Genomic DNA, 23,653 nt, shown 5'->3' on the forward strand with positions numbered 1-23,653 from the left:
ACCGAGTGAGGCCGCGGCCATATAGACTATGTTACCCCCCAGACAAAGTTGTGTTTGTATTTTGTACCCCGAGTAAAGTATATCAGTGTTTATAGCTGGAGTACCCATGGTTGCTCAAGCGAAAAAGAAACATTAACAAATTCGAAATGAGGGAAAATATAATGGAAAAGCAATTACATCCAAATCAGAATCCATCACAAATGTCAAATCATCATTTTACCTTTTTGCTGAATATATGCTGCTGAATGTGCCATTCATCACGTTTCTGAGTGAAGTATGATGACGTTCAGGAAGAAGAAGAAGCCTTACCACCAACTTCGACCGCTTGCGGAATTGTTTTACTATTTGCGTTCAAATGTCTGTGATTGTTTTGTATTTATTTATGTGAATGTGTACTTGTACATAACTGTCATTAATCAAAAAAGGCTTAGGCACTATCGGGCGATTTATTATTATTATTATTATTTTTTACTAGGGCATGCCCGTACGTGGGTGCCCGTTCCTTGCCAAAAAAAAAAAATAACGCTACCCGTACGCTCTACCCCGCCCGTACGCCCGTAAACAAAAAAAACAACGCTCTTCGCTTCCGCCCTTCGCTCTGGGAGAAATAATGCGCATAAGAAATCGAGAAATTATTATTTTCTCCGGAAGAAATCGAATTACGATCCGGAATGGCGCACGCGCTCGGCTCGGCTCGCAACAACGCGTTCTGTGATTGGCTGCCGGAAGTGAAGTCTTCACTGTCCGGAAGGTCGCAAATCGCAGTTACGATGAATCGCAAATTAGTTTTAATTAGTTTTAAAACATAGTTTAACGCCAACATAGTTTGCCAACGTGAAATAAATGAATACGCTCTCAAATGTGCCGTCCGAGGCAGAGTCTGTTCGGCACGTTCGGCACACGTGATAGCTCGCTGCTCTCTGATTGGTTGAATCGTTTTTTGGACATAGCTCGGTAACTACTTGTCCGATTGATATGAAACCTTGAAAAGGCACATCCTCGGGTCCCCAGCAATATACCTGGCAAGTTTAAAGTATATCGGACCCGTGGTTGTCGAGAAACAGCGGTCACAGACAAACAAACAAACACACACACAGACACACAGACACACACACACACACACACACACACACACACACACACACACACACACACACACACACACACAGAGATTGCTGGAATTATAGATAGATTATTCAAAAAAACTAACTTTTTTTTTCACAATCTTTTTTGTTTTGTTTTTGCCTAAAACACTCCCAGGCACTCACTGATGAACCTCTGAACGTTTGACAAAGATTCGTTCAGCCATCTCTGAGAAAAATGGTGACACACAGACCAACAGCTCTCTTATATCGTAGATTAGAATTTATTTATAAGAATAAGAAGTTATTTATGTAAAAAAAGAAGAAAAAACCTGTTGAAAAGTTACCTCCACTCATTATATTTTAGTGTCATTGGGGATTGAACCTGCAGAAGAGCAACGTTATGTACTGTGTATTAATCTTTTGCCAATACGAGCCCACTGAAGCAGTGTGGCAGAGCGACTGAATTGACGGGCATAGCTGGGCAACAGTTGGGTACAAATATGTAAGGCAATGAACAAACAGGTGAAGAGGAGAGTGAGGAGGAGAGGAAACAGTAGCTTGCAAGTGACAGGGTGGGTTAGGAAGGGTTAATGGGAGATGACACAAGATGGCATCACTCCACCTGTTTGATGCCCTGGTGGGAAGGGTGGGATTGCCCCATCTCCAGAAGGCATTTCCGCATACAGGAGGAACAAAAGAGTTGAGGTGTGCTGTCAGCCCGAATTTTGAGAGTTTAAGCAGAAGGAGATTATATCAAGAATGCGCACGTCGTGCGGTTCTTGGGAGAAACGAAGAGCTGACGGAGCAGATGGAGCGAGACGGATTTATTTATTCATCTAGTGCAAAATGTATTGGACATCACACCATTGATTTGATCTTGCACAATGGTTCGCAGGATATCTCAGTTGGAAGTTTGCTCACCTCTGACCTCTCTGTCGAGTGTTTCATCCACAGTGATGTTAAATCCATCTAAAGCCGCCACCTGCCGTGTGACTAATCGTATGGACATTGCATGATGGAGGTCAGGAGGTTGCTGGCGGGAGGAGATTTCTTTGTCAGCACTCGTTTTTTTTCCATGTACAAAAAACAGGGTTAATGACATCTACATTTAAGATTCAATATATATAACAGCAAATAACAAGTACTGCGCTAAACGGAACGGCTTTGAAGGTACAAAAGGCAATTTGTGTTCCATATTGTTTATGATATAATTCAATTGAAATAAAATAAGGATTTTAGAGGTCCTAGAAAAAAATTCCGGAAGTTTACCGCCATTGATGCATTGTCTTATACGCCACCTTGTTTAACATGTCCAACTTGTACCGCTAAACGGTGGGGTTTTGAAAGTGCTAAAATGGTGACGTGTTCTACAGTGTTCAAGTATATAATTCAATTGAAAAGGGGCTGACAGGATGGCCTAGACTAGAGGTACGCACACTCACCTCGAAGCTGTCTCGCCCGGCTTTGAATCCCAACCCAGCTATAAACTGTCATCCTGGTGTTTCACAGGCAGGGTGATTCATCAGTGTATGCTGCCCCTCAGATGGGCTTTGAAAGGGCATTCCATCTATCAAAATTCGTTGGTGGATGTTAAAGATTTCGTGGTGTTCTTCACGCAGAGTAGGCGAGCTGTCTCCGGCATCCTGAACCAATTACAAATTCCTGCCCTGACCAGCAGAGGGCACCGCATCAGCGGCACAGTCGCACCCTCGGCCAACGATGCTACCCCGCAGCCTTGTGCCGCATGCGGACGAAGACAGAAAGGGTTAAATCGAAATAAAATAAAGATTTTAAAGGTCGTATCAAAAGAATTCAGGATGTTTATCGCCATTGATGTCTTTTACACCACCTTATTTAACACGTCACATTCGTTCTTCGTGCCTCCTGTTTGTGTCCTTTATGACATCATTAAAACAGTAAGTTTCCTGTTTGGAATGATTTTCAATTTTGTTTCGGTTCCCAGACAGTCAGACAGAGTAAAAAAAATTTTGTCTCGCTCATCTTCGTGCATGCATGATCGGCACAAATTCATCGCCAAGGTACTGCCAAACTACAGGTTTGTTTTCCGATTTGTGTTCAAAATATAACATACAATTGAAATTAAGTGGTTTATCGATCATAAACTGCATGATGTTTGTAGACAGATGGTTGGACGGACGGACAGACAGACAGACTAAAGTGAACCAATTGCTTAACCCATGCGTGCTTGGGGTAATGACAAAGTATGCCAATAGCAATGCTTATTTTGCCACATCACGAGGCTTCTTGTAATATTTATGACGTATAAAAATCATTGTGTACCTCTGAACGAGGCAAAAAGGATCAAGATAAGGAAGTACCAGAAGCCCAATATCATGGAGAAACAGAACGCGGAGGAAAAATGCAAAGATAAAATAAATATGTGCGGAAGCAACAAAATAGCAGATAACGTTCCAAATTAGGAAGGTGTTGATTGCCTGGAGGTGCCATGAATCCAACATGGCAAGGGACTAGCAATGGAGGTGGGATGGCGGAGGGGGAACAGTCAGAATAATGCAACTTGCCCAATCGCAGTAGATCAAGGCCACACTTTTAACAGAGAGGCAGGTAGCTAACGACAAGTGGTGAACATTGCTGTGGCTAAAATGAGGCTGGACAGGTTTCCACTCTATTGTATGGTGTGGAAATTGCCATTGAGCAGCCATATAAATTGACCATACATCATTGAGGGCAATGCAACAAAGCTTGACTTGTCAATTCCTTCACATTCCTTCCCAAAATGAACTCCGTCTCCAGTATATAATTTGTAATTTGGGCCCGGATGCTAGGGATCGCTCGCGTACTCTTCGCGACAGCATGGCATATTTAAGATCTACCAACTACTGCTGGCAGAGGGGTTTCCCAGTTTCGTATCCATCCGAGGGACCACACACATTGAGGTCTCGCCATGCCTGCAATACACCAGGATGGCAGTTTGCAGCTGAGCCGAAATTCAGCAGAGATTTTCGGAAATTGCTAGTTTTAGTCAATTTTGGATGGGCAGATCACTAGACCGAGAGGTCTAATCATACTGTGTATATTATAAATGGACAATGGAACTATGAAACATTAATTTGCAGCATATGCACATTATTTATGGTAAATTTCATCCAATTATTCATGCTCAATATTCTTTCTCTATAAGAACGGAAATAACTTTATCCATGAATGCATTTTTCAAATTTTACTGTATAAATAGTATTGCATTAAATTACCAGCAGTTTTTTTTTAAATTAACTTACTTAAGCCATTTTCACACCAAAAAAAGCTGGCATTGAAATACTCGCACTTCTACTCATACCGGTGAGCTGCCGCAAAATTGCCTTAACTGGATGTGATGCTTTGCATGATGCATTGTTGTACTGTGTCATATGTGAAATGTTGCACAAGTCTGGGACAGGTTTCACTGTGTTATATAGTCTGGGAACAAGAACCCCCTTTTAGAGGCCATTTTCCCCCGCAGAGCAGGGTTTGGCCTTTTTGCGGGCACCGTGGTCCCCTTTTTGAAGCAATGTTTTATGGCCGGATGCCTTTCCTGCCGCCAACCCTGTTAGTCGCCTCTTGTGACACACAGGGAATTACCAGTGAACTGGTATTCAATTTGCCAACCTCGGATGGATGACAGGCTGAGTCAACCCCCCTGGCGTTAATTCAGTGATCGACCGGGATTCGAACCCAGGATCCTCGGATCCCAAGCCAGCACCCTAACCGCTAAGTGTTATATAGTCTGGGAACATTTGTGAAAATTTCAAATCTACTTTAGAAATTTTGACAAAAGTGATTTTGTGCTTTTATGTGTTCACAGGGATGCTGCTCAGCAAATTTGACTTGTTGCCCAAAATTTTGTTTAATATCTCTCCACATTATGATGGCATCAAGATGGTCCCAAAAACAAGTCAGGAGACGACGATGGTTCACGAGCGAGCGGTATTCAATGACAAAGAACGGACTATAACTGAAACAGGCCCAGACAGGCCAGGCCCGGAAATGTCAAAACGAAGGTTACTGACCTTGAAATGAGATAGAAAAGAATGCATAATCAGTTATGAGGTTAGTTAGCTACACAATACCGAAAATTCGGTTCGATTCCGACAATTTTGAAACTTTGACCTTTGTGACCTTCAAAGGTCAAAGGTCGAAGATTCTGAAATTTGTTGGAAAACTTGTATTTCATGAAGTATGTGATAAAGATAATATAAGATCATGTACGACATTTCACCCGATCAGGAAGCGAAAATGTAATAAAACCATCAAAAATCGACTTTTCTAAATTTCGTGACCTTGTGACCTTGACCTTGGGGCGAAAATGAAAAATCGAGCTCTGTGGGGCTAGACACGTGACATTGGCCTAACCAAATACCGAAACCCCTGTCAGATTCCACCAACTCCCTCGGAGAAGATGTAGCTTGAACTCGATTACCCCCTAAAAAGACATCTTTTTCAGGCGTGGCTCCGCCCACAATGGGCGCAATACGCCCACTCTAGGCAGGACACAACTAGATCATGATATCAACCTCCCACCCAAGTTTCATCAAGATCGGATGATATCATCGGGTAGTTATGCTGCGGACAGACAGACACACATGCACACAGACAGACACACGCCCATGACGAATATAGTGGTCATTCTGTTTGTTAACTCGTGAACCAATATGGGAATTTATGTATGTTCCCCATGTGCGTGTTTCCAATCTAAATCAAAACTTTCTTTTGCTCATATTTAGCAGTTCAGCTCTAAAATTCCATAAAAACTCAACTACAACAACAACAACAGGCATTTTAAGGCCATTTTCCCTGCAAGAGCGGGGGTTAGCCTAATAGAAACTCAACTGCTGGATGATATTAGATTTCAGTGTATGTAAAAGTTGCCAACTCTGCCCCCTCCCTACCCACTTCTGGGGTGTTGCCTTCGACAAATACACACACACACACACACGTTATAAATGCCTATATCTATCTATAATTCCAGTAATCTCTGTGTGTTTGTTTGTACGTTTGTACGTTTGTACGTTTGTTTGTTTGTCTGTGACCGCTGTTTCTCGACAACCACGGGTCCGATATACTTTAAACTTGCCAGGTATATTGCTGGGGACCCTAGGATGTGCCTTTTCAAGGTTTGAAATTAATCGGACAAGTACTTACCGAGCTATGGCGATTTAGCCGTTCGCCGTTCGCTTTGGCGTTGCGAATGGACCAAACCATCGCATGTAAATAGAGGGGGGGGTTCTGTGCTCGTTGCGAATGGACCAAACCATTCATGTAAATAGAGGGGGGGGGGGTTCTGTGGTCGTTACTGCCACGTGGTTTCAAAGTTTTTTTTTGTTGTTGTTGTTTGCACGCATGTTTTTTTGCACCCACGTACGGGCACGCCCTAGGATGTTTACACACACACACCCCTACACAAATTTTTTTTTTTTTTTTTTTTTGGCAAGGAACGGGCACCCACGTACGGGCACGTCCTAGCTTATATATAGTACGGGCATGCCCTAGTCTATCTATAATTCCAGTAATCTCTGTGTGTTTGTTTGTTTGTACGTTTGTCTGTGACCGCTGTTTCTCGACAACCACGGGTCCGATATACTTGCAACTTGCCAGGTATATTGCTGGGGACCCGAGGATGTGCCTTTTCAAGTTTTGAAATTAATCGGACAAGTACTTACCGAGCTATGGCGATTTAGCCGTTCGCCGTTCGCTTTGGCGTTGCGAATGGACCAAACCATTGCATGTAAATAGAGGGGGGGGTTCTGTGGTCGTTGCGAATGGACCAAACCATTCATGTAAATAGAGGGGGGGGGGGGGGGGTTCTGTGGTCGTTACTGCCACGTGGTTTCAAAGTTTTTTTTTGTTGTTGTTGTTTGCACGCATGTTTTTTTGCACCCACGTACGGGCACACCCTAGGATGTTTACACACACACACCCCTACACAAATTTTTTTTTTTTTTTTTTTTTGGCAAGGAACGGGCACCCACGTACGGGCACGTCCTAGCTTATATATAGTACGGGCATGCCCTAGTCTATCTATAATTCCAGTAATCTCTGTGTGTTTGTTTGTACGTTTGTTTGTCTGTGACCGCTGTTTCTCGACAACCACGGGTCCGATATACTTTAAACTTGCCAGGTATATTGCTGGGGACCCGAGGATGTGCCTTTTCAAGGTTTCATATTAATCGGACAATTACTTACCGAGCTATGTCCAAAAAACGATTCAACCAATCAGAGAGCAGCGAGCTATCGCGTGTGCCGAACGTGGCGGACACACTCTGCCTCGGATGGCACATTTGAGAGCGTATTCATTTATTTCACGTTTGCAAACTATGTTGGCGCTATGTTGGCGTTAAACTATGTTTTAAAACTAATAAAAACCCCGGGGGGATTGTCACTGTACTCGCAAGCCGTTCGCCGTTCGCTTTGGCGTTGCGAATGGACCAAAACATTTCATGCACCAAACCATTTCATGTAAAGCGTTCGCCGTTCGCTTTGGCGTTGCGAATGGACCAAAACATTTCATGGACCAAACCATTTCATGTAAATAGAGGGGGGGATATAATTTTAGATATAGATATAGTACGGGCATGCCCTAGTTAGAGTAATGCCAGAAGGCAGACCATTTCGAAAAGCAGGCCAGATTTAGATCTCCACAAGGCAATTGGTCAATATGAATTCAATGTTAACACCTCCATCTAATTTTAATGATTTTTAAATCTGGGAAGGCCAAGGTTTTTTCGTTAATAATGGAATTGGAGCTGCCCAGTGATGTTACAGAAGTGGACGAGAATAGTACCCGATTTGTCCTGCTGGTGGACGCCATGTGCATCGTTAACATTGACCAAGACACCTGCCATGACAAATGCAGCCATTTTGCTGAGATTTTCGTTGACGGTGTAGCAAGCACGAGTTATGCGTACGATGAAGTCCGAGTACTCTCCGATCAATGTTTGTCAGACTCATTTGGGGAGGAAACGGGTGAGAAGTGAACAATGACAACAAATTCGATTCATTATCAAGTAAATGACATGCAAGTTAAGACTATCAAAGTCTTTCTTATACATATAAATATGAAGTCAGAACTCACAAAATGTCTGAGTATGAAAGTACTAAACCATTTCAAAGGAGCAGCTAAGAAGGTTATCAGGGCATATCATACTCTAATGGAGACCAACCTTTCTATCTCTGAGATGTGAGTCTTTCAGAAATGCAAGCAGGTCAGCACTCACATGAAGAAGGAGATCAGCTGTTGCTACTACATGGTGTCGACATTATGGATAGAGATCTTGCGACCAATCTTGATGTCTTTTCAGTAGACATTGATGTGTTTGTTATTTTGACAGGAAACTTCTGCCTAAATCCACAACTGTCCTTAAAAAGAATTGGGAAAGGGTGTGATTACAAGATATTTAAGGAAGAAAGAAATCTGAAGCATTGGGAGGATGGCATGCTTTCAAGGGCACTGATAATATGGGGGCATTTACTACGAAAGGTGTAGCCAGCCATGTAAAGTTTTTTTTTTCTTTTCTGGAAGCAGATGATGATATAATGGATGCCTTCACTCTTTTTGGAGTTTCACCCGAAATATCTCCAGCCATACACAGGCAGATGGAGCGATATATATATATATGTTATCCTGTTATATAAGGCCCATTACATAATTGCGTTGGATGCTGTTTTCAAGAAAACGAAAAGGACAACAACTTCCCCTTACTTTAGGCACACCGATTCCACGCACTGGAAGTGCTTATCATGCAGCACTCGTTTGGAAAGTCATCAAAGACACCTTGTCCAACAATCCCCACTGCCACAAACTATTATTGGAAGAGGAAGGACATCATGCTGAAGCCAGTCTTTTGTATATACCCTCCCGCTGCTGAAGCTATCTTGCAACTTCGAAAATGTAACTGTAAGACTCGTAAGTAGAATTCCTGTGGTTGTCGAAAAAGTGGTCTTGTGTGCTCCGATGTTTGAGCGGTTTCAGACATTATAGAGGTGCAAAGTTTTTTCCCAAGATGGCGTCCATACCACGTGACCTATGACGATTGAGGGGATCCATGGATAGATGGTGTTAAGACTTCAGTATGGACCTTGTGATCAAGCAGCTTAGATGCATGTCTGTATCAGGGAAACCGTCATAAGTCGTATGGTTAAACATGCACCAAGGAGGTTGCGAGTGTAAACCTTAAAACTGAATAGGGTAAGATTGCATTGTGTGAAACCTCCTGTAACCGGCGAGACCACGTGGAGGACTTGCAGCCACACAACGACACATGGAACACACACATATCGCATATATATAAAGGAAGCATCACGGAATGTTTGGCTGGCGGACCGTAAGCTATGGGGGTGAAGTAAGCTGTTTTGCCCTGGTTAAGGGCGGAACACTTTTGTTAAGATCCACCCCCCCCCCCCAAAATATGACCCCTCCCCCTTCCCGCAGGCATCGTGCGGCCAATGACAGATGTTAGAAGTGTTAAAGGCAGTGACCAGGTGTGCGCGCAATTACATAGTTGAGCTTTGTATCGAAAGACATAAGATCTCACTCTGTTTCCTTGTTCCGGGGTTGAAGGACCATATCACGAGGCACGAATGCCATATTCCCACCATCTCTCCTCGTCGTCCTCCATCATTGTGAGAGCCACACTTCCTCCTGTGCCGCACATACCTGCATGACCACACCATTGTGGTGGTGCCACAATCACCTCGTGCCCTCCTCAAGTCCTTGCCTGTTCTGCTATCCCCATTATAGTGTGAATGTGGTATTTTGGTGCCAGAATGGCACATATGATTGCGTGTTCCTTTTACCCCTATTTGTGTCTATATCTGTGTCTAAATAAATGAGACTACTGCTTGGTTTGTCTCGTTTATTTATTAATTGCATCTTGTCCTTCCTTATTATATCCCCATATTCTGTAAATAAACTTGTTTTAATCATAAGAACCATCTTCCCGCCTTTTTGCTTCCTGCGCACAACTCACCGCCAGTTTAGGCCTGGACTGAATGATCCTTGGGGAACTGTAAATAGTAATTAAGAATGCAGCAAATTCGGCAAACAACATTTCGGGCCTTTGCATTGGTTTTAGACCTCCGGTTCAGAGAGTTCTGTATTAGCGGACCCCTCTGACGTGCCAATATGTAAATTAACTCCTTTTCTTCAAAGCATTTGGCAAATAATATCACTCCCTTGCAGAATATTATATCCTGTTTGCCAGGTTAATTTGCAACTCTGCCATCGAGCAGACATCAGGAGGAAATTGAAGTAGCAGACATTGCATTTGTTATGAAATAAGCCTTTTCAGAGACGTCCAATTTGCAGATGAATGGCATTAAGTCAGACAGGCATTAACACACACTCAAAAAGCATGCCGAAGACACTCGCAGTAATGTTGCTTCAATCATGCTTTTGAATAGTTCCAAAAAAAATCTACTCTTTGCTTTTAACTGTTATTCCAAATGGATGCAAAAAAAAACTGGAAAGAACTAATTTTCTCTTGTACATTCAGCAGCATGCAATGTCACAAAGTATTATGGGAAAGTCTCGCCGCCTTCCACATCCCCCCATCCGACCCCTTCCTAGGAATATGCTCCTTGGAATAGCATTTCAGAGAAATTGCAGATGGACTCATCACACCAGCATATACCTGTACTGTACCCTCCAAGCAATGCTATATATACACACTGGGTCAGGTAGTCATTACGTTTCGAGATAATGGAACGCGAAAAGTAAAGGGAAACAGGAAAATTGTTCTTTTTTTTTCTCATACGTGTCCGCGAATTGGATGTGACAATTTTGTATCGAAAAATCACAACAAGGTGATGTCCAAGATGGCCCAATCAATCCTCGCTGCCCCATCATTGGAGAGTCGATGAATCCTCAGTCATTTATCCTAATTAATTCTGCATGAAAACATTTAGCTTTACATTTTGAATTCTGGATCTATTTAGCGTCTCTGTTTTGTTCAGCTATCAATATTTTCCGACAGTGTTATGTCCTAAATTAGCTTGCACTTACTGATAGAGGAAAACAAAGCACTCTACAGAAGAACGTGTGTGTAATTTATCAAAATGATGCCTGCTGTCACTAAAAATGATTCATTGTGTTTTTGCAGGTATGGGAAAATTGTTTCTACAAAAGCGATTTTGGACAAGAACACCAATCAGTGTAAAGGTATGCCATGCATTGTTTGTGTAAAGTTGAATTTTACTTGAGCGATGACGATGCAGAAGTTCAACTGAATTTCCCACATCTCTCTAATGAGGATGCTCCTGCTGAAATGGATGTAAAATATGGCATTAATTGTTATTTAAGTGCCCACTTGTCTCAAATGTTCCAATAAAACATTGTTACGATCTTAAGAATCGGTTATAAATTTTGGAGATGAATGGTTTACAAGAAATATGTTCCTGCTGACGATTATTCTCTCATGTCATGCTATATCAGAAAAGCAGGCGGAAAACCAATGAATTTGTGGCACTTGGCTCTGAGCGGGATCACATGATATCTTCCTGTTCCAGTCTGTGGTTTTGAAATCTTTCAGTATAATGTTTCACATGGACATGCTTCAATTGAAAAACCATTGCCAAAAATTAAAATAATGTACGAAAAATATGGCCCCTGATTTAATCAGACCCCATCTGCTCCTCCCCCAAAAATGCCTATTTTATAGCTCTTCAAGAACAATGAATCCAAAGTTTTTTTTATTTCCGATGAGAGCTGCGCTTTTATTTATTTTGTTTTTCAAAAAATACCTACTGTGAACTATTGCAGAAAAAAGACTCACTAGCTTTCCACCTGAGGTCTTTTATACCTGCACACACACACACACACACACACACACACACACACACACACACACACACACACACACACACACACACACGCACACACACACACCTACACACACCTACACATACACACATATACATACACACACACACACACACACACCCCTACACATACCTACACATACACACACACACACACACACACACACACACACCTACACACACACACACACACACACACACACACACACACACACACACACACACACACTATACACTGAAATACCAACAGATATACACATTATGTGACGACACCTGTGAGAATGATAAAAGAGCAGGAAAGTCAAAAAAAAGACACGAACGGATTGGGCAGAGACAAAGAAGGCTCATTGGAATGGCTAATAAGAGGTCAGCTCAACTGGCATGCAAAATGAATCATAATAAATGCCCAAGACCAAGGACATCATACCATTGGCCTTAAGAAAATGGCAGGACTGAGTCAGTCGGACAGGTGTACGTTTTGCAAGGTAGAAACAGAAAGCACGAGCCACCTCCTATCGGGATGTAAAAACCCATGTTGGAGTATGTAAAGGCACAACGGCGTATGGAGAGTAACCCACTGGCACATCTGTAAAAAATTATATATCCCAGTTTCATAAAACTCATGGAAACATGAACCACAGTGATCGTAGAAAATGAGGATGTTGTGCTCACGTACGACCTGATGATCCCATCAAGCGTGAACATAGAAAACAAGCATTGCAACCGGACATAGTACTTATGTGCAGAAAAAGAAAGGACAGCAGCATTGCTCATTGAAGTGTCAGTACCCAGCAATTTTGGCATAAACAACACATAAATGAAGAAAATGATGAAATACCAGGATCTCAAAAATGAAGAGATCCTGGAAGTTGAAGAATGCCAAAATTGTACCAGTGATGATTGGACCACCAGGAATGGTAAAAAAAAGAACCATTTAAGGAGATCTTTTTTTTTAATCTCTGGGAATATTACGTCAAACGGACGACAGTTGGAAGCTGTCAGGGGCTTAGTGACGATTCGGAAAGAGCCCTCGGAACAAAACTTTGAGAAGGAGAAAACTTCACAGCTTGGTCCATGAATCATGATCCCTTACTTAAACGGAGGTGGATACTTTGAGACCTGGGAGGGCTTCGTTCCACCTTCTGAAATCCACACATGGACATAACAACCATGGACAGTGAAACGTCGACAACAATCAGTCTCAGACCGCAGTTTTTTTTTTTTGTTTTTTTTTTGTATACTGAATCGAGGCTCGTGAAAGAGCTAACATTTATTTCACAAACAAATCAACCAGACAAACAAAATATACAAAAGAGGGAGCGGAAGCCAAGATGGGGAGAGAAGGGGAAGCACACAACCACAACATTTGAGAGCAGGGAGAAGTGTGGGAGGGAGAGGGCTTGGGGGCAGGAGGCATGGGAAGGGGAGGGGGGGGGGGGAGAGGTATAAAACACATGGGGACCGAAATTAGCGGGGGTAGAAAAGATCAAGGTTTTGGATGGGGGAGGATAAGAGATGGTGGTGAACAGCTGTTTTAAAGACCTGGAGGGTAGAGTGGGATTGAAGAGAGTGAGGGAGTTTGTTCCAGAGGCGGGAGAAAAGAGGAATGAAGGAGTGAAGGTGAGCAGAAAGTCTTGATTTTGGCAGTTTAACCATAAGAGGGTTGCAGGCAGATCTTGTGCGACCTGTAGGAATATTTGGGGGACAGAGCCCAGAGAGGGCTGGGGGAGCAAGGCCAGAGAGGAGTCGGTAGAAGACGGAAAGACCACCAACCTGCCTGCGGTGAGTGAGTGAAAGGCCCGTGGAGTTAGCTTCATCGCGGGAGATTCCAATGATTCTGAACGCTTTGGTTTCAACAGCGTGAAGACGGGCTAGGTGTGAGGCAGGAGCACCAGACCAGAGGGGAGAGCAGTATTCCATAGAGCTGCGGATGAAAGCCTTGTATGTGGTGAGGAGCTCAGGTGTGTCAAGGAAGGACTTCACACGACGGAGGATGCCCAGTCGGCGACTGGCTTTGGAGGCCGGCTTGGAAATGTGGTTTTCCCAGGAAAGATCATGGCAGATAGTGAGACCCAAAAGCTTGAGTGACAGAACTTCTTGGAGAGGATTATTCAGAAAGTGGATGGGAGGGTTTTCCAGTCGGTCTTTTCGGAGAGACATCGTAAGAGTGTGAGATTTATCAGGATTGAAAGACATGTTCCATTTGTTTGCCCAGTCTGTGATTTTGTCCAGGTCTGCAGAGAGTGAGGAGGCTGCAGTCTGCCGATCTGAGGGATGAGGAATGGAGCGACAGAGAGTAGAGTCGTCAGCAAAGAGATAGAGAGGATTTTCAAGAGAGTCAGAGAGATCATTGATGAAGACCAGGAAAAGCACAGGGCCCAGAACACTACCTTGGGGAACTCCAGCCTGAACAGGAAGAGGAGATGAGAGAAACCCATTCAGGGCCACACGTTGACTATGACCAGAGAGGAAGTCCGCCAGCCATGCGTGGAGATTTCCATGGATACCAAAGGAGGAGAGTTTGGTGAGCAGAGCAGGGTGCCAGACCGTATCGAAGGCACGTGAAATGTCAAGGGAGACAGCTCTAATTTCCTGTTTGGCGTTGAGGACCTCCATCCATTGTTGAGAAAGCAGAAGCAGCATGTCCAGAGTAGAGTGACCAGGTCAGAAACCAAATTGATGATCAGAGATCAAGCCATTGGAGAAGAGGAAAGATTTCATATCTGAAGCAATGATGGATTCCATGACTTTGCTGATAATTGGGAGAAGGCTGATTGGTCTGTAGTTGCTGGGATCTGTTTTTGCACCTTTTTTGTGCAAAGCGGTGATGTTGGCTGATTTCCAAGCAGATGGCAGATGACCTTGAGCAAAGGAGAGGGTGAAGAGAACAGAAAGAGGGAGTGAAAGAGCGGAAGAACATGATTTTAGGACCCGTGGGCTGATGCCGTCAGGACCAGTTGCAGAATCAGAGTCGAGGGTTGACAGAAACTTTTCCACCTTGTCAGGAGGAAAGGACACAGAGTCCAGGAGCAGCTGGGTACGACTGGGTATGGTGGGTACAGAGAGGGATGGGTTTGGGACACAAGATTTAGAGGCAAACACAGAGTTGAGGCATTCAGCTTTTTCACGTGCGGAGTCAGCCGTTAAGCCGTTTGAGGTGAGGGAGGGGATGGAGGGGGAACAAACACCAGAAACAGATTTGACCAGACGCCACCAGGATTTGGAAGAGGGAGACAGACAAGAGAGTTTGGTCTTGAGAACGGTGAGATATTGTTTCCTGGCTCTCCTGAGGGGGGACACACACTTGTTTCGGGCTTTGTGAAAGGAAATGAGATTTCCTTCTGTTGGATTTGCTTTCCAGGAGACGAAAGCAAGTTGTTTCAGGGCAACAGCCTCACCACAAGATTTCCTAACCCCAAGATCTAATTTTAGGTATTTAAAGTATTGATAAATGTAGGGGTGTACTTACTTTTTCCACATGCAAAATTTGCATTTATGTTTATTTAAATTATACAATGGACTACAAAATGTAAATGTTTCATGATATTTGTTCTATTATATCACCTTTATCTATCAATATTGTTGAAATGAAGATCAAATAGCTGTATGTTGAAATATGTTGAAAAAGTCAAAACTTTACATGGGGTGTACTTACTTTTTCACGTGACTGTATGTACTAATTAGAGTCTCTTGGCACACCTACCAAAACTTGACTGGTCAAACTATGACGTAGGATACTTGACGGAGTGCGCAGGAACTCCTAGTTTGTTTAGAATGCCGGTGCTACCTGAAATCTCCTCTTCGTGAAACACACTGTGGGATTTACATCTGCCAACTGATGTTAGCAGGCTGGACACTGAGTTTAAAGTCCATTAGAGGGACACCCTGCATTCAAAACAAGAGTTTCCAAATGGGGTCAGATTTTCTAGCTGGGGTCAGATCAGAACTTAGGCACGACAGCTGAATTGCTACTGCACATATGACAATACAGCTGTATAGGCTATACCGCCAGCTAAATGCTAAATGGATACTTGATTTGACTTGCAAGAGTATTTTTGCAGTGTAGCCCATAGGGCAAAGCAGTCTAGAACAGTGTTTGTCCATCTGTATGTATGTATGTCCTCTCAAACATGTACCAATCAGAGCTAAGGATCTGGTCACATGACAGGGTAATGTGATTACGTCTGATGTCATTACGGCATACAACGGCTGACTCCACACTCCGCCATTTTGATTCCAACGTCGTTCAGGCCAATCTTATCGTCGAACCTGTCATATATCACAATCGCCATGCTCTACTCTTATGTTTTTCATTCAGTGTCAAACACAAACAAACTGATTGTTAAAATGACCATCAAATTTCAAAAGCATAAACTTTACGGATCTTCCAACGGCACAGTACGTATAGTGTTACGTATTACCTCCCCAAATTCTGGTTACGGTGCCCCTCAGAGTCTCGGGTGGGAACACGGCATAAAGATTTGTTATTGTGAGTGTTCTAATAAATCATTGTAAAACCACACCAAGGTAATTGTAGAACAAAACAAGTAATTGTATGAAGAAATCTCATATGCACAATAATAACACTAATAAAGAAAGTACCATGAAAATGTCACTTGCATCAAATGAACAATACATATGATGGTACCATCATTCCCCAATGCTCTCAAAGCAATGAACTCATGATACGCCAAACGTGAGTGGAATGCAACATTCCCCAAAGTCCGTGCACTAATCCACACGCTGGGTGAAGTTCGAAGTCGTGCAGGACGGCAAAAAATAGGCAGGTATCGGCGCGAGTGCAGACGAAGAGTTACGAGGTGAGAGGTCGGGCAGTTGGCGGCACGGGATAACAATCCCCCAAAACGTGAGTGTAATCCACGCCTCACATCCACCAACGATTAAGCCGATATGGAAACCAATGGCGATCAGCACAATGATGTCGATATGGGAATCCCAATAACAAAACAAGATGCACCAAGCGGATGGCCTCTTTGAGGAAAAAATGGCGTATCGGCCTGTAATAGAGGCACTTGCTCCCCCTCCACAATAACTCACGCTTGGTAATAAAACCTGACGCAGGTTTAATTGCAATCGCAATATAGGACGATGCCGCGGGCAATCCTATTCCCGGGAAGCCTCAACTCATTCACGACCAATATCAAAAAAGTCCGCTCGCAGCCTCGATGCGACTCTATGGCTGTATCTCTCTCATGGCCGTCTCCTCTCTCTCTCTTCTGGTTTGTTTGCTGCGTTTTGTCTTTTTCCTCCACAAACATTTATTTTTACCTTTTACTAAAGTCATCTCCATTTCACACAAAAATCTTAACAACAATATTACCTGAAACTAAAAATCCTAGCAGTATATAATAACAACAAAGGCGGAAGTGACGGATCCATAACAATAGGCCTTTGGCTTCATGCCTTCATGTCTCACTTTCAGGGCGCTTCGGACAAATTCGCCCATTTTTCTTAATACAGTAGTGTTGTCTTTGTAATAACGATAATAGCGTTAATACGAATAATATAGTAAATATAATCGTAACACTGCAATCCCTTTGTCGTTATTGCAAAGTTTCTAGATTGAGGGGTGTATGGTTCATGAATCAATGATAAGTGGTGTACGGTACTAACGGTGTACGGTAAGTACACCATGTACGGTGTAGGTTATAAAGCGGTGTATGGTAAGTAAGGAATTAGCCTCGGTTTTTTATGGTGATATAATTTTCATAACAATGACAACGTAACGTTCATATTATTTTTAATCTAATCATAACACCAATCCCTTTGTAGTGACTGCAAAGTTACTGGAGGTTAAACTATATCATCTTCTACATATTAAAGTAGTGGCAGTTTTGTGTCTTTTTGTCACACTACGTCATTACGTCTATGACGTCATTATGACAACTGGCTCCACTGACAGACATTTTAATTTATTAGTACACCCGCTCACTACCAGAGTGGCAGGAAGTGTCATTCCTCTTTGGGGTATGTAGATTACAGTCGATCTATGGTCGGGTCTAAAGAACATTGGGTGTTTGTTCATTTACCAAGTTTCTTGTGGAGAGATCACCAAGTGGTTTAAACATTCGAGCAAGCACTCCATTCAAAACCGTTATGTAACGGCTGGCTTGGCAAGCGCTAGCTAGCTGCTTGGTAAATGAGCACACCCCGGGCTTCCTACCTTTCAGTTTCGTGTTAAACAGCAGGAAAAGTGGGTTTCATTCGTGGTTATCAAAATAAAACCTTTATTGGTGGGTTTCCAAAGGCCACTGTGAAAAACGCCACTTTTGCAGCAAAAGGGTCATGTTATTTACCCAACCCTTGTGGGGGTATATAGATTACAGTAGATCTTTGCTCCGTTCTGTGTGTAAAACTTACCTCACGGATGTCGGCATTCCTCCAAATTTCTTTGTTTAATGTTATAAGCAGCATTAACGACTGTTTAAAAAGCTAATCATATCTGTTTGTGGTTTATAATATTTTACAAGCCCGGCTACGCCGCTGTTAGACTTCCGGTCTTGTTGAAACAACAATGGTTTACATATTTCATCGTTATCTCACTTACCCTTAGCTATCGTTGAATGAGCATAGCTTATACAATTTCTTCTTCAGCACCGACACAATATACCATTGATGTAATGCACCAGTTATATATTCTAAGCGGTTTTCTTGCATAGTCCATCTTTTTTGAGCCTTGTATTTCTTCTGAAATAGGCTGGGTTTGTTCCTGTAGGACAGCAGTTCATCAAATTTAACTTTAACATGGTTATAATGCTGCAGTTACAGCACATTCAAGAACATGTTGCCAGAAGGCTATTTTGTGCAGGGAACTACTGGAAGGAACAAGGAACCACACGATGAAAATCTCCACAATCAAGTTCCATTGGGCTCCCTGATTGCAAAACTTGATGTCATATCAAAGACATCTTTGAAATACATTATGGTGCATCTACTGTATTTATTACACATGCAAAGGAAAGGTTGTGCCGAAGGTGCCACCGAAGGTGCCAGAAGTTTGTAATTTGTTAAGGGTGCCAGAAATATAGCTCACCTACGTTTTTATTCCTCCACCACCGAAGATGGCCGGAGGCATTATTTTTCAGGTTATTTGTTCGTCCTTCCGTACGTCCATCCATCTGTACGTCCGTCCCTCCGTGCATCCATCCCCTCCGTACGGGCTAAACCTCGTTTTTCTCAGCAACCACATGTCCAATTGAGACGAAGCTTTCAGGGTAGGAGTGACACCCATGCAGAATGTATTTATCATAATTGTGATGTCATATGTCATGTGGCATGGCAGCCATCTTGGAATAAACGCAAATTAAAAAAGAAAATTCTCGGAAACTGCTGAATGGAAAAATTTGAAACTTGGCACATTGTCAAGTACTCTCAATGGGGAACAGAGGCATGATAATGATGACATCATAGGTGAAGTGGTATACCAGCCAAAAATGTTTGAATCAAATTTTTTATCTTCAAAATCTGAAATTGCATGCATATGATCTATGACTTATGGATCTTTGTCAGCGAGTCACGTATTTTCGAAGCTGTCCACGCGCTCACTCTTTCGAAGTTAGGTAATTGTTCACAATTGTGTTTTTGTCGAAACTGTATTTATCTTTCGGTGTGTATACCTATAGTGTGTCCTAAGGAAGATTCTCAGTGTTAATTTTTCATACCTGTATCGAAAATCGTCGGTTAATTCGTGTCGCGTCTTTTGAGGCCTTGTAGGCTACCATGTCCTACCTTGATGCTTTGTTTTTTCTCTCAGCGGTCCGTTGATTGTGCTCTAATTACTTTAGTTCTCTCAGTTTTTCCAGTCTTTTCACCCCATACGTCCTTGTTTAAAATCTCAACGAAAAAAAAAAAAAAAATTTTTTTTTTCCTGCTTCATTCTTATTCGTTGTTCTTATTCGTTTATTCGTTGTTCTTATTCGTTCGTTCGTTCTTCGATCACGTGTTTCACCTCCATTTCCATATTGTATGACCATGCAATCTGGCCCTTCGGGTTCAGGATGCATGTGTTTTGAATGACCATGTGCTTCAGCCTTGGGGTTGAAGTGCATGTGTATGCTAATGGAACAGTCTTTATAGACGGTGTGCCTTGGCCGTGGGGTCAAGGTGCACGTCCAAGGCTGTTTAAATGTTTGAAAACCTTTTTTTTATTATAGAAAAGGCAGGCCACGGATTGGCCTCAAAAAGACCTCCATTTCCCCAGATAGTTTTCACTGTTAAATTTTAAAATGTTTAAACTTTCCCCTGAAGTACTGTATTCTGTCGTATATTATAACTCCTTTTTCTTCTTCTTCTTTAAAAGGGTGTTTTCGACTTGCTCACCAAATCTATTCATTCCAAAAAAAAATTCAATCTCTTACAGTTCCTCTTTCATACATTCCCTAAACTCACCTGCACTCCATCCCCCCTCCAGCATGCTCAAACGTATTTTTGACTCGAAGGTCACAAGAAACTCATTTTGCAATAAATGTTCGTTTCCCATTAATCGTACACTTTCTAAAATCCAATCCCACCCCTCCCCTCCAAATCTTCCCCATCACGCCTCCCTTCCAAATCTCCCCCCTTGCCCCTCCCCTCCAAATCTTCCCCATCACACCTCCCCTCCACATCTCCCCTCTTGCCCCTCCCCTCCAAATCTTCCCCATCACGCCTCCCCTCCAAATCTCCCCCCTTGCCCCTCCCCTCCAAATCTTCCCCATCACCCATCTCTTTCAAATCTTCCCCCTTGCCCCTCCCCTCCAAATATTCCCCATCACCCATCCCTTTCAAATCTTCCCCCTTGCCCCTCCCCTCAAAATCCTCCCCATCACCCATCCCTTTCAAATCTCCCCCCTTGCCCCATCCTTGTGTACCTCCTCTTCTTCTGCTCCAATCGGTTCTTCTGATCATGTGCTTGTTAAAGCGGATATCTCTCTGGCCATTCTAAGAGAGCCTCCTCGGCATCGACTAGTCTGGCATTTCACTCAGGCTGACTGGCATGGTCTTCAAACAGCCATCAATCGTCTGGACTGGTCTCCCATCTCTACTGCCTCTGACATCAACTCATCCTGGGAATTCTTCCAAAGTAAACTGCTCTCTCTCATGCACAGATTTATCCCATCTCGTCTTCAGTTGTCATACCCTTCCTCCCGTCCATGGTACACGGAATCTTGTGGTGAGGCTGTTGCCCAGAAACGACTTGCCTTTGTCTCCTGGAAAGCAAATCCAACGGAAGGAAATCTCATTTCCTTTCACAAAGCTCGAAAAAAGTGTGTGTCCACCCTCAGGAGAGCCAGGAAACAATATCTCTCCGTTCTCAAGACCGAACTCTCTTATCTATCTCCCTCTTCCAAATCCTGGTGGCGTCTGGTCAAATCTGTTTCTGGTGGTTGTTCCCCTCCATCCCCTCCCTTACCTCAAACGGCTACACAGCTGACTCTGCACGTTAAAAAGCTGAATGCCTCAACTCTGTGTTTGCCTCTAAATCTTGTGTCCCAAACCCATCCCTCTCTGTACCCACCGTACCCAGTCGTACCCAGCTGCTCCTGGACTCTGTGTCCTTTCCTCCTGACAAGGTGGAAAAGTTTCTGTCAACCCTCGACTCTGATTCTGCAACTGGACCTGACGGCATCAGCCCTTGGGTCCTAAAATCCTATTATTCCACTCTTTCACTCCCCCTCTCTGTTCTGTTCACCCTCTCTTTTGCTCAAGGTCATCTGCCATCTGCTTGGAAATCAGCCAACATCACCGCTTTACACAAAAAATGTGCAAAAACAGATCCTAGCAACTACAGACCAATCAGCCTTCTCCCAATTATCAGCAAAGTCATGGAATCCAACATTGCTTCGGATATGAAATCTTTCCTCTTCTCCAATGGCTTGATCTCTGATCATCAATTTGGTTTCAGACCAGGTCACTCTACTCTGGACATGCTGCTTCTGCTGTCTCAACAATGGATGGAGGTCCTCAATGCCAAACAGGAAATTAGAGCTGTCTCCCTTGACATATCACGTGCCTTCGATACGGTCTGGCACCCCGCTCTGCTCACCAAACTCTCCTCCTTTGGTATCCATGGAAATCTCCACGCATGGCTGGCGGACTTCCTCTCTAGTCGCAGTCAACGTGTGGCCCTGAATGGTTTTCTCTCATCTCCTCTTCCTGTTCAGGCTGGAGTTCCCCAAGGCAGTGTTCTGGGCCCTGTGCTTTTTATGGTCTTCATCAATGATCGCTCTGACTCTCTTGAAAATCCTCTCTATCTCTTTGCTGATGACTCCACTCTCTGCCGCTCCATTCCTCATCCCTCAGATCGGCAATCTGCAGCCTCCTCACTCTCTGCAGACCTGGACAAAATCACAGACTGGGCAAACAAGTGGAACATGTCTTTCAATCCTGACAAATATCACACTCTTACGATGTCTCTCCGAAAAGACCGACTGGACAACCCTACCATCCACTTTCTGAATAATCCTCTCCAAGAAGTTCTGTCACTCAAGCTTTTGGGTCTCACTATCTGCCATGATCTTTCCTGGGAAAACCACATTTCCAAGCCGGCCTCCAAAGCCAGTCGCCGACTGGGCATCCTCCATCGTGCGAAGTCCTTCCTTGGCACACCTGAGCTCATCACCACATACAAGGCTTTCATCCACAGGTCAATGGAGTACTGCTCTCCCCTCTGGGCTGGTGGTCCTGCCTCACACCTAGCGCGTCTTCACACTGTTGAAACCAAAGCGTTCAGAATCATTGGAATCTCTTGCGATGAAGCTATCTCCGAGGGCCTTTCACTTACTCACCGCAGGCAGGTTGGTGGTCTTTCCGTCTTCTACCGACTCCTCTCCAGCCTTGCTCCCCCAGCTCTCTCTGGGCTCTGTCCCCCAAATATTCCTCCAGATCGCACAAGATCTGCCTGCAACCCTCTTATGGTTAAACTGCCAAAATCAAGACTCTATGCTCACCTTCACTCCTTCATTCCTCTTTTCTACTGCCTCTGGAACAAATTCCCTCACTCTCTTCAATCTCACTCCTCCCTCCAGGTCTTTAAAACAGCTGTTCACCACCATCTCTTATCTTCCCCCATCCAAAACCTTGATCTTTTCTACCCCCGCTAATTTCACCCCAAATCCACTTTTTTGAAATACCAACTTCTTTCCTGGAAGTCCTTGTTGTCCTTGTGTTTTATACTTCTCCCACCCCCCCCTCCCCCTTCCCACGCCTCCTACCCCCAAGCCCTCTCCCTCCCACGCATATCCCGATGTCCCTGCTCTCAAATGTTGTGTTTGTGTGCTTCCCCTTCTCTCCCCATCTTGTCTACCACTCCCTCTTTTTATATATTTTGTTTGTCTGTTTGATTTTTTTTTTTTGTGATAAATGTTAGCTGTTTCACGAGCCTCGATTCTGTATACAAACCCCCCCCCCCCCCAAAAAAAACACATTTGCACTGTGATATTAAATTTATGACATCATAGGTCACATGGTTTGGCAGCCATGTTGGAATTGACCTAAAACCTGTAAAAAACATCTCTCAAACCACCAAATCGATTGACTCGAAACTTTACGTGTGCCATTGACTAAGCATGGCGGTTAAAAGATGATCACGAAAGCATCATTGGTCACATGGTGTGGCAGCCATATTGGATTGAAGGAAAATATTAAATAATTCTATCTCTGAAATCACTTACTCTATTGATGCGAAATTTTACAAATATCATCTAACACCAATGTTGCATATAGTTTGAAAATTA

General features: G+C 43.4%; 1 protein-coding gene across 3 annotated transcripts in view; it reads left to right on the forward strand.

Moving 5' to 3' along the window:
* Positions 1-23,653, forward strand: part of LOC137434244 (RNA-binding motif, single-stranded-interacting protein 3) — a 561,728-nt gene that overhangs the window by 322,165 nt on the left and 215,910 nt on the right. For all 3 annotated transcript variants that reach the window (XM_068127062.2, XM_068127063.2, XM_068127064.2), the window contains exon 3: positions 11,201-11,259. In XM_068127062.2, coding sequence (XP_067983163.1) covers positions 11,201-11,259 — 59 coding nt within the window. The remainder of the gene's footprint in view (positions 1-11,200; positions 11,260-23,653) is intronic.

This window comes from Myxine glutinosa, chromosome 10 (assembly GCF_964187855.1).
Source record: "Myxine glutinosa chromosome 10, kmMyxGlut1.1, whole genome shotgun sequence".
In the NCBI taxonomy this organism is placed as follows: Eukaryota; Metazoa; Chordata; class Myxini; order Myxiniformes; family Myxinidae; genus Myxine; species Myxine glutinosa.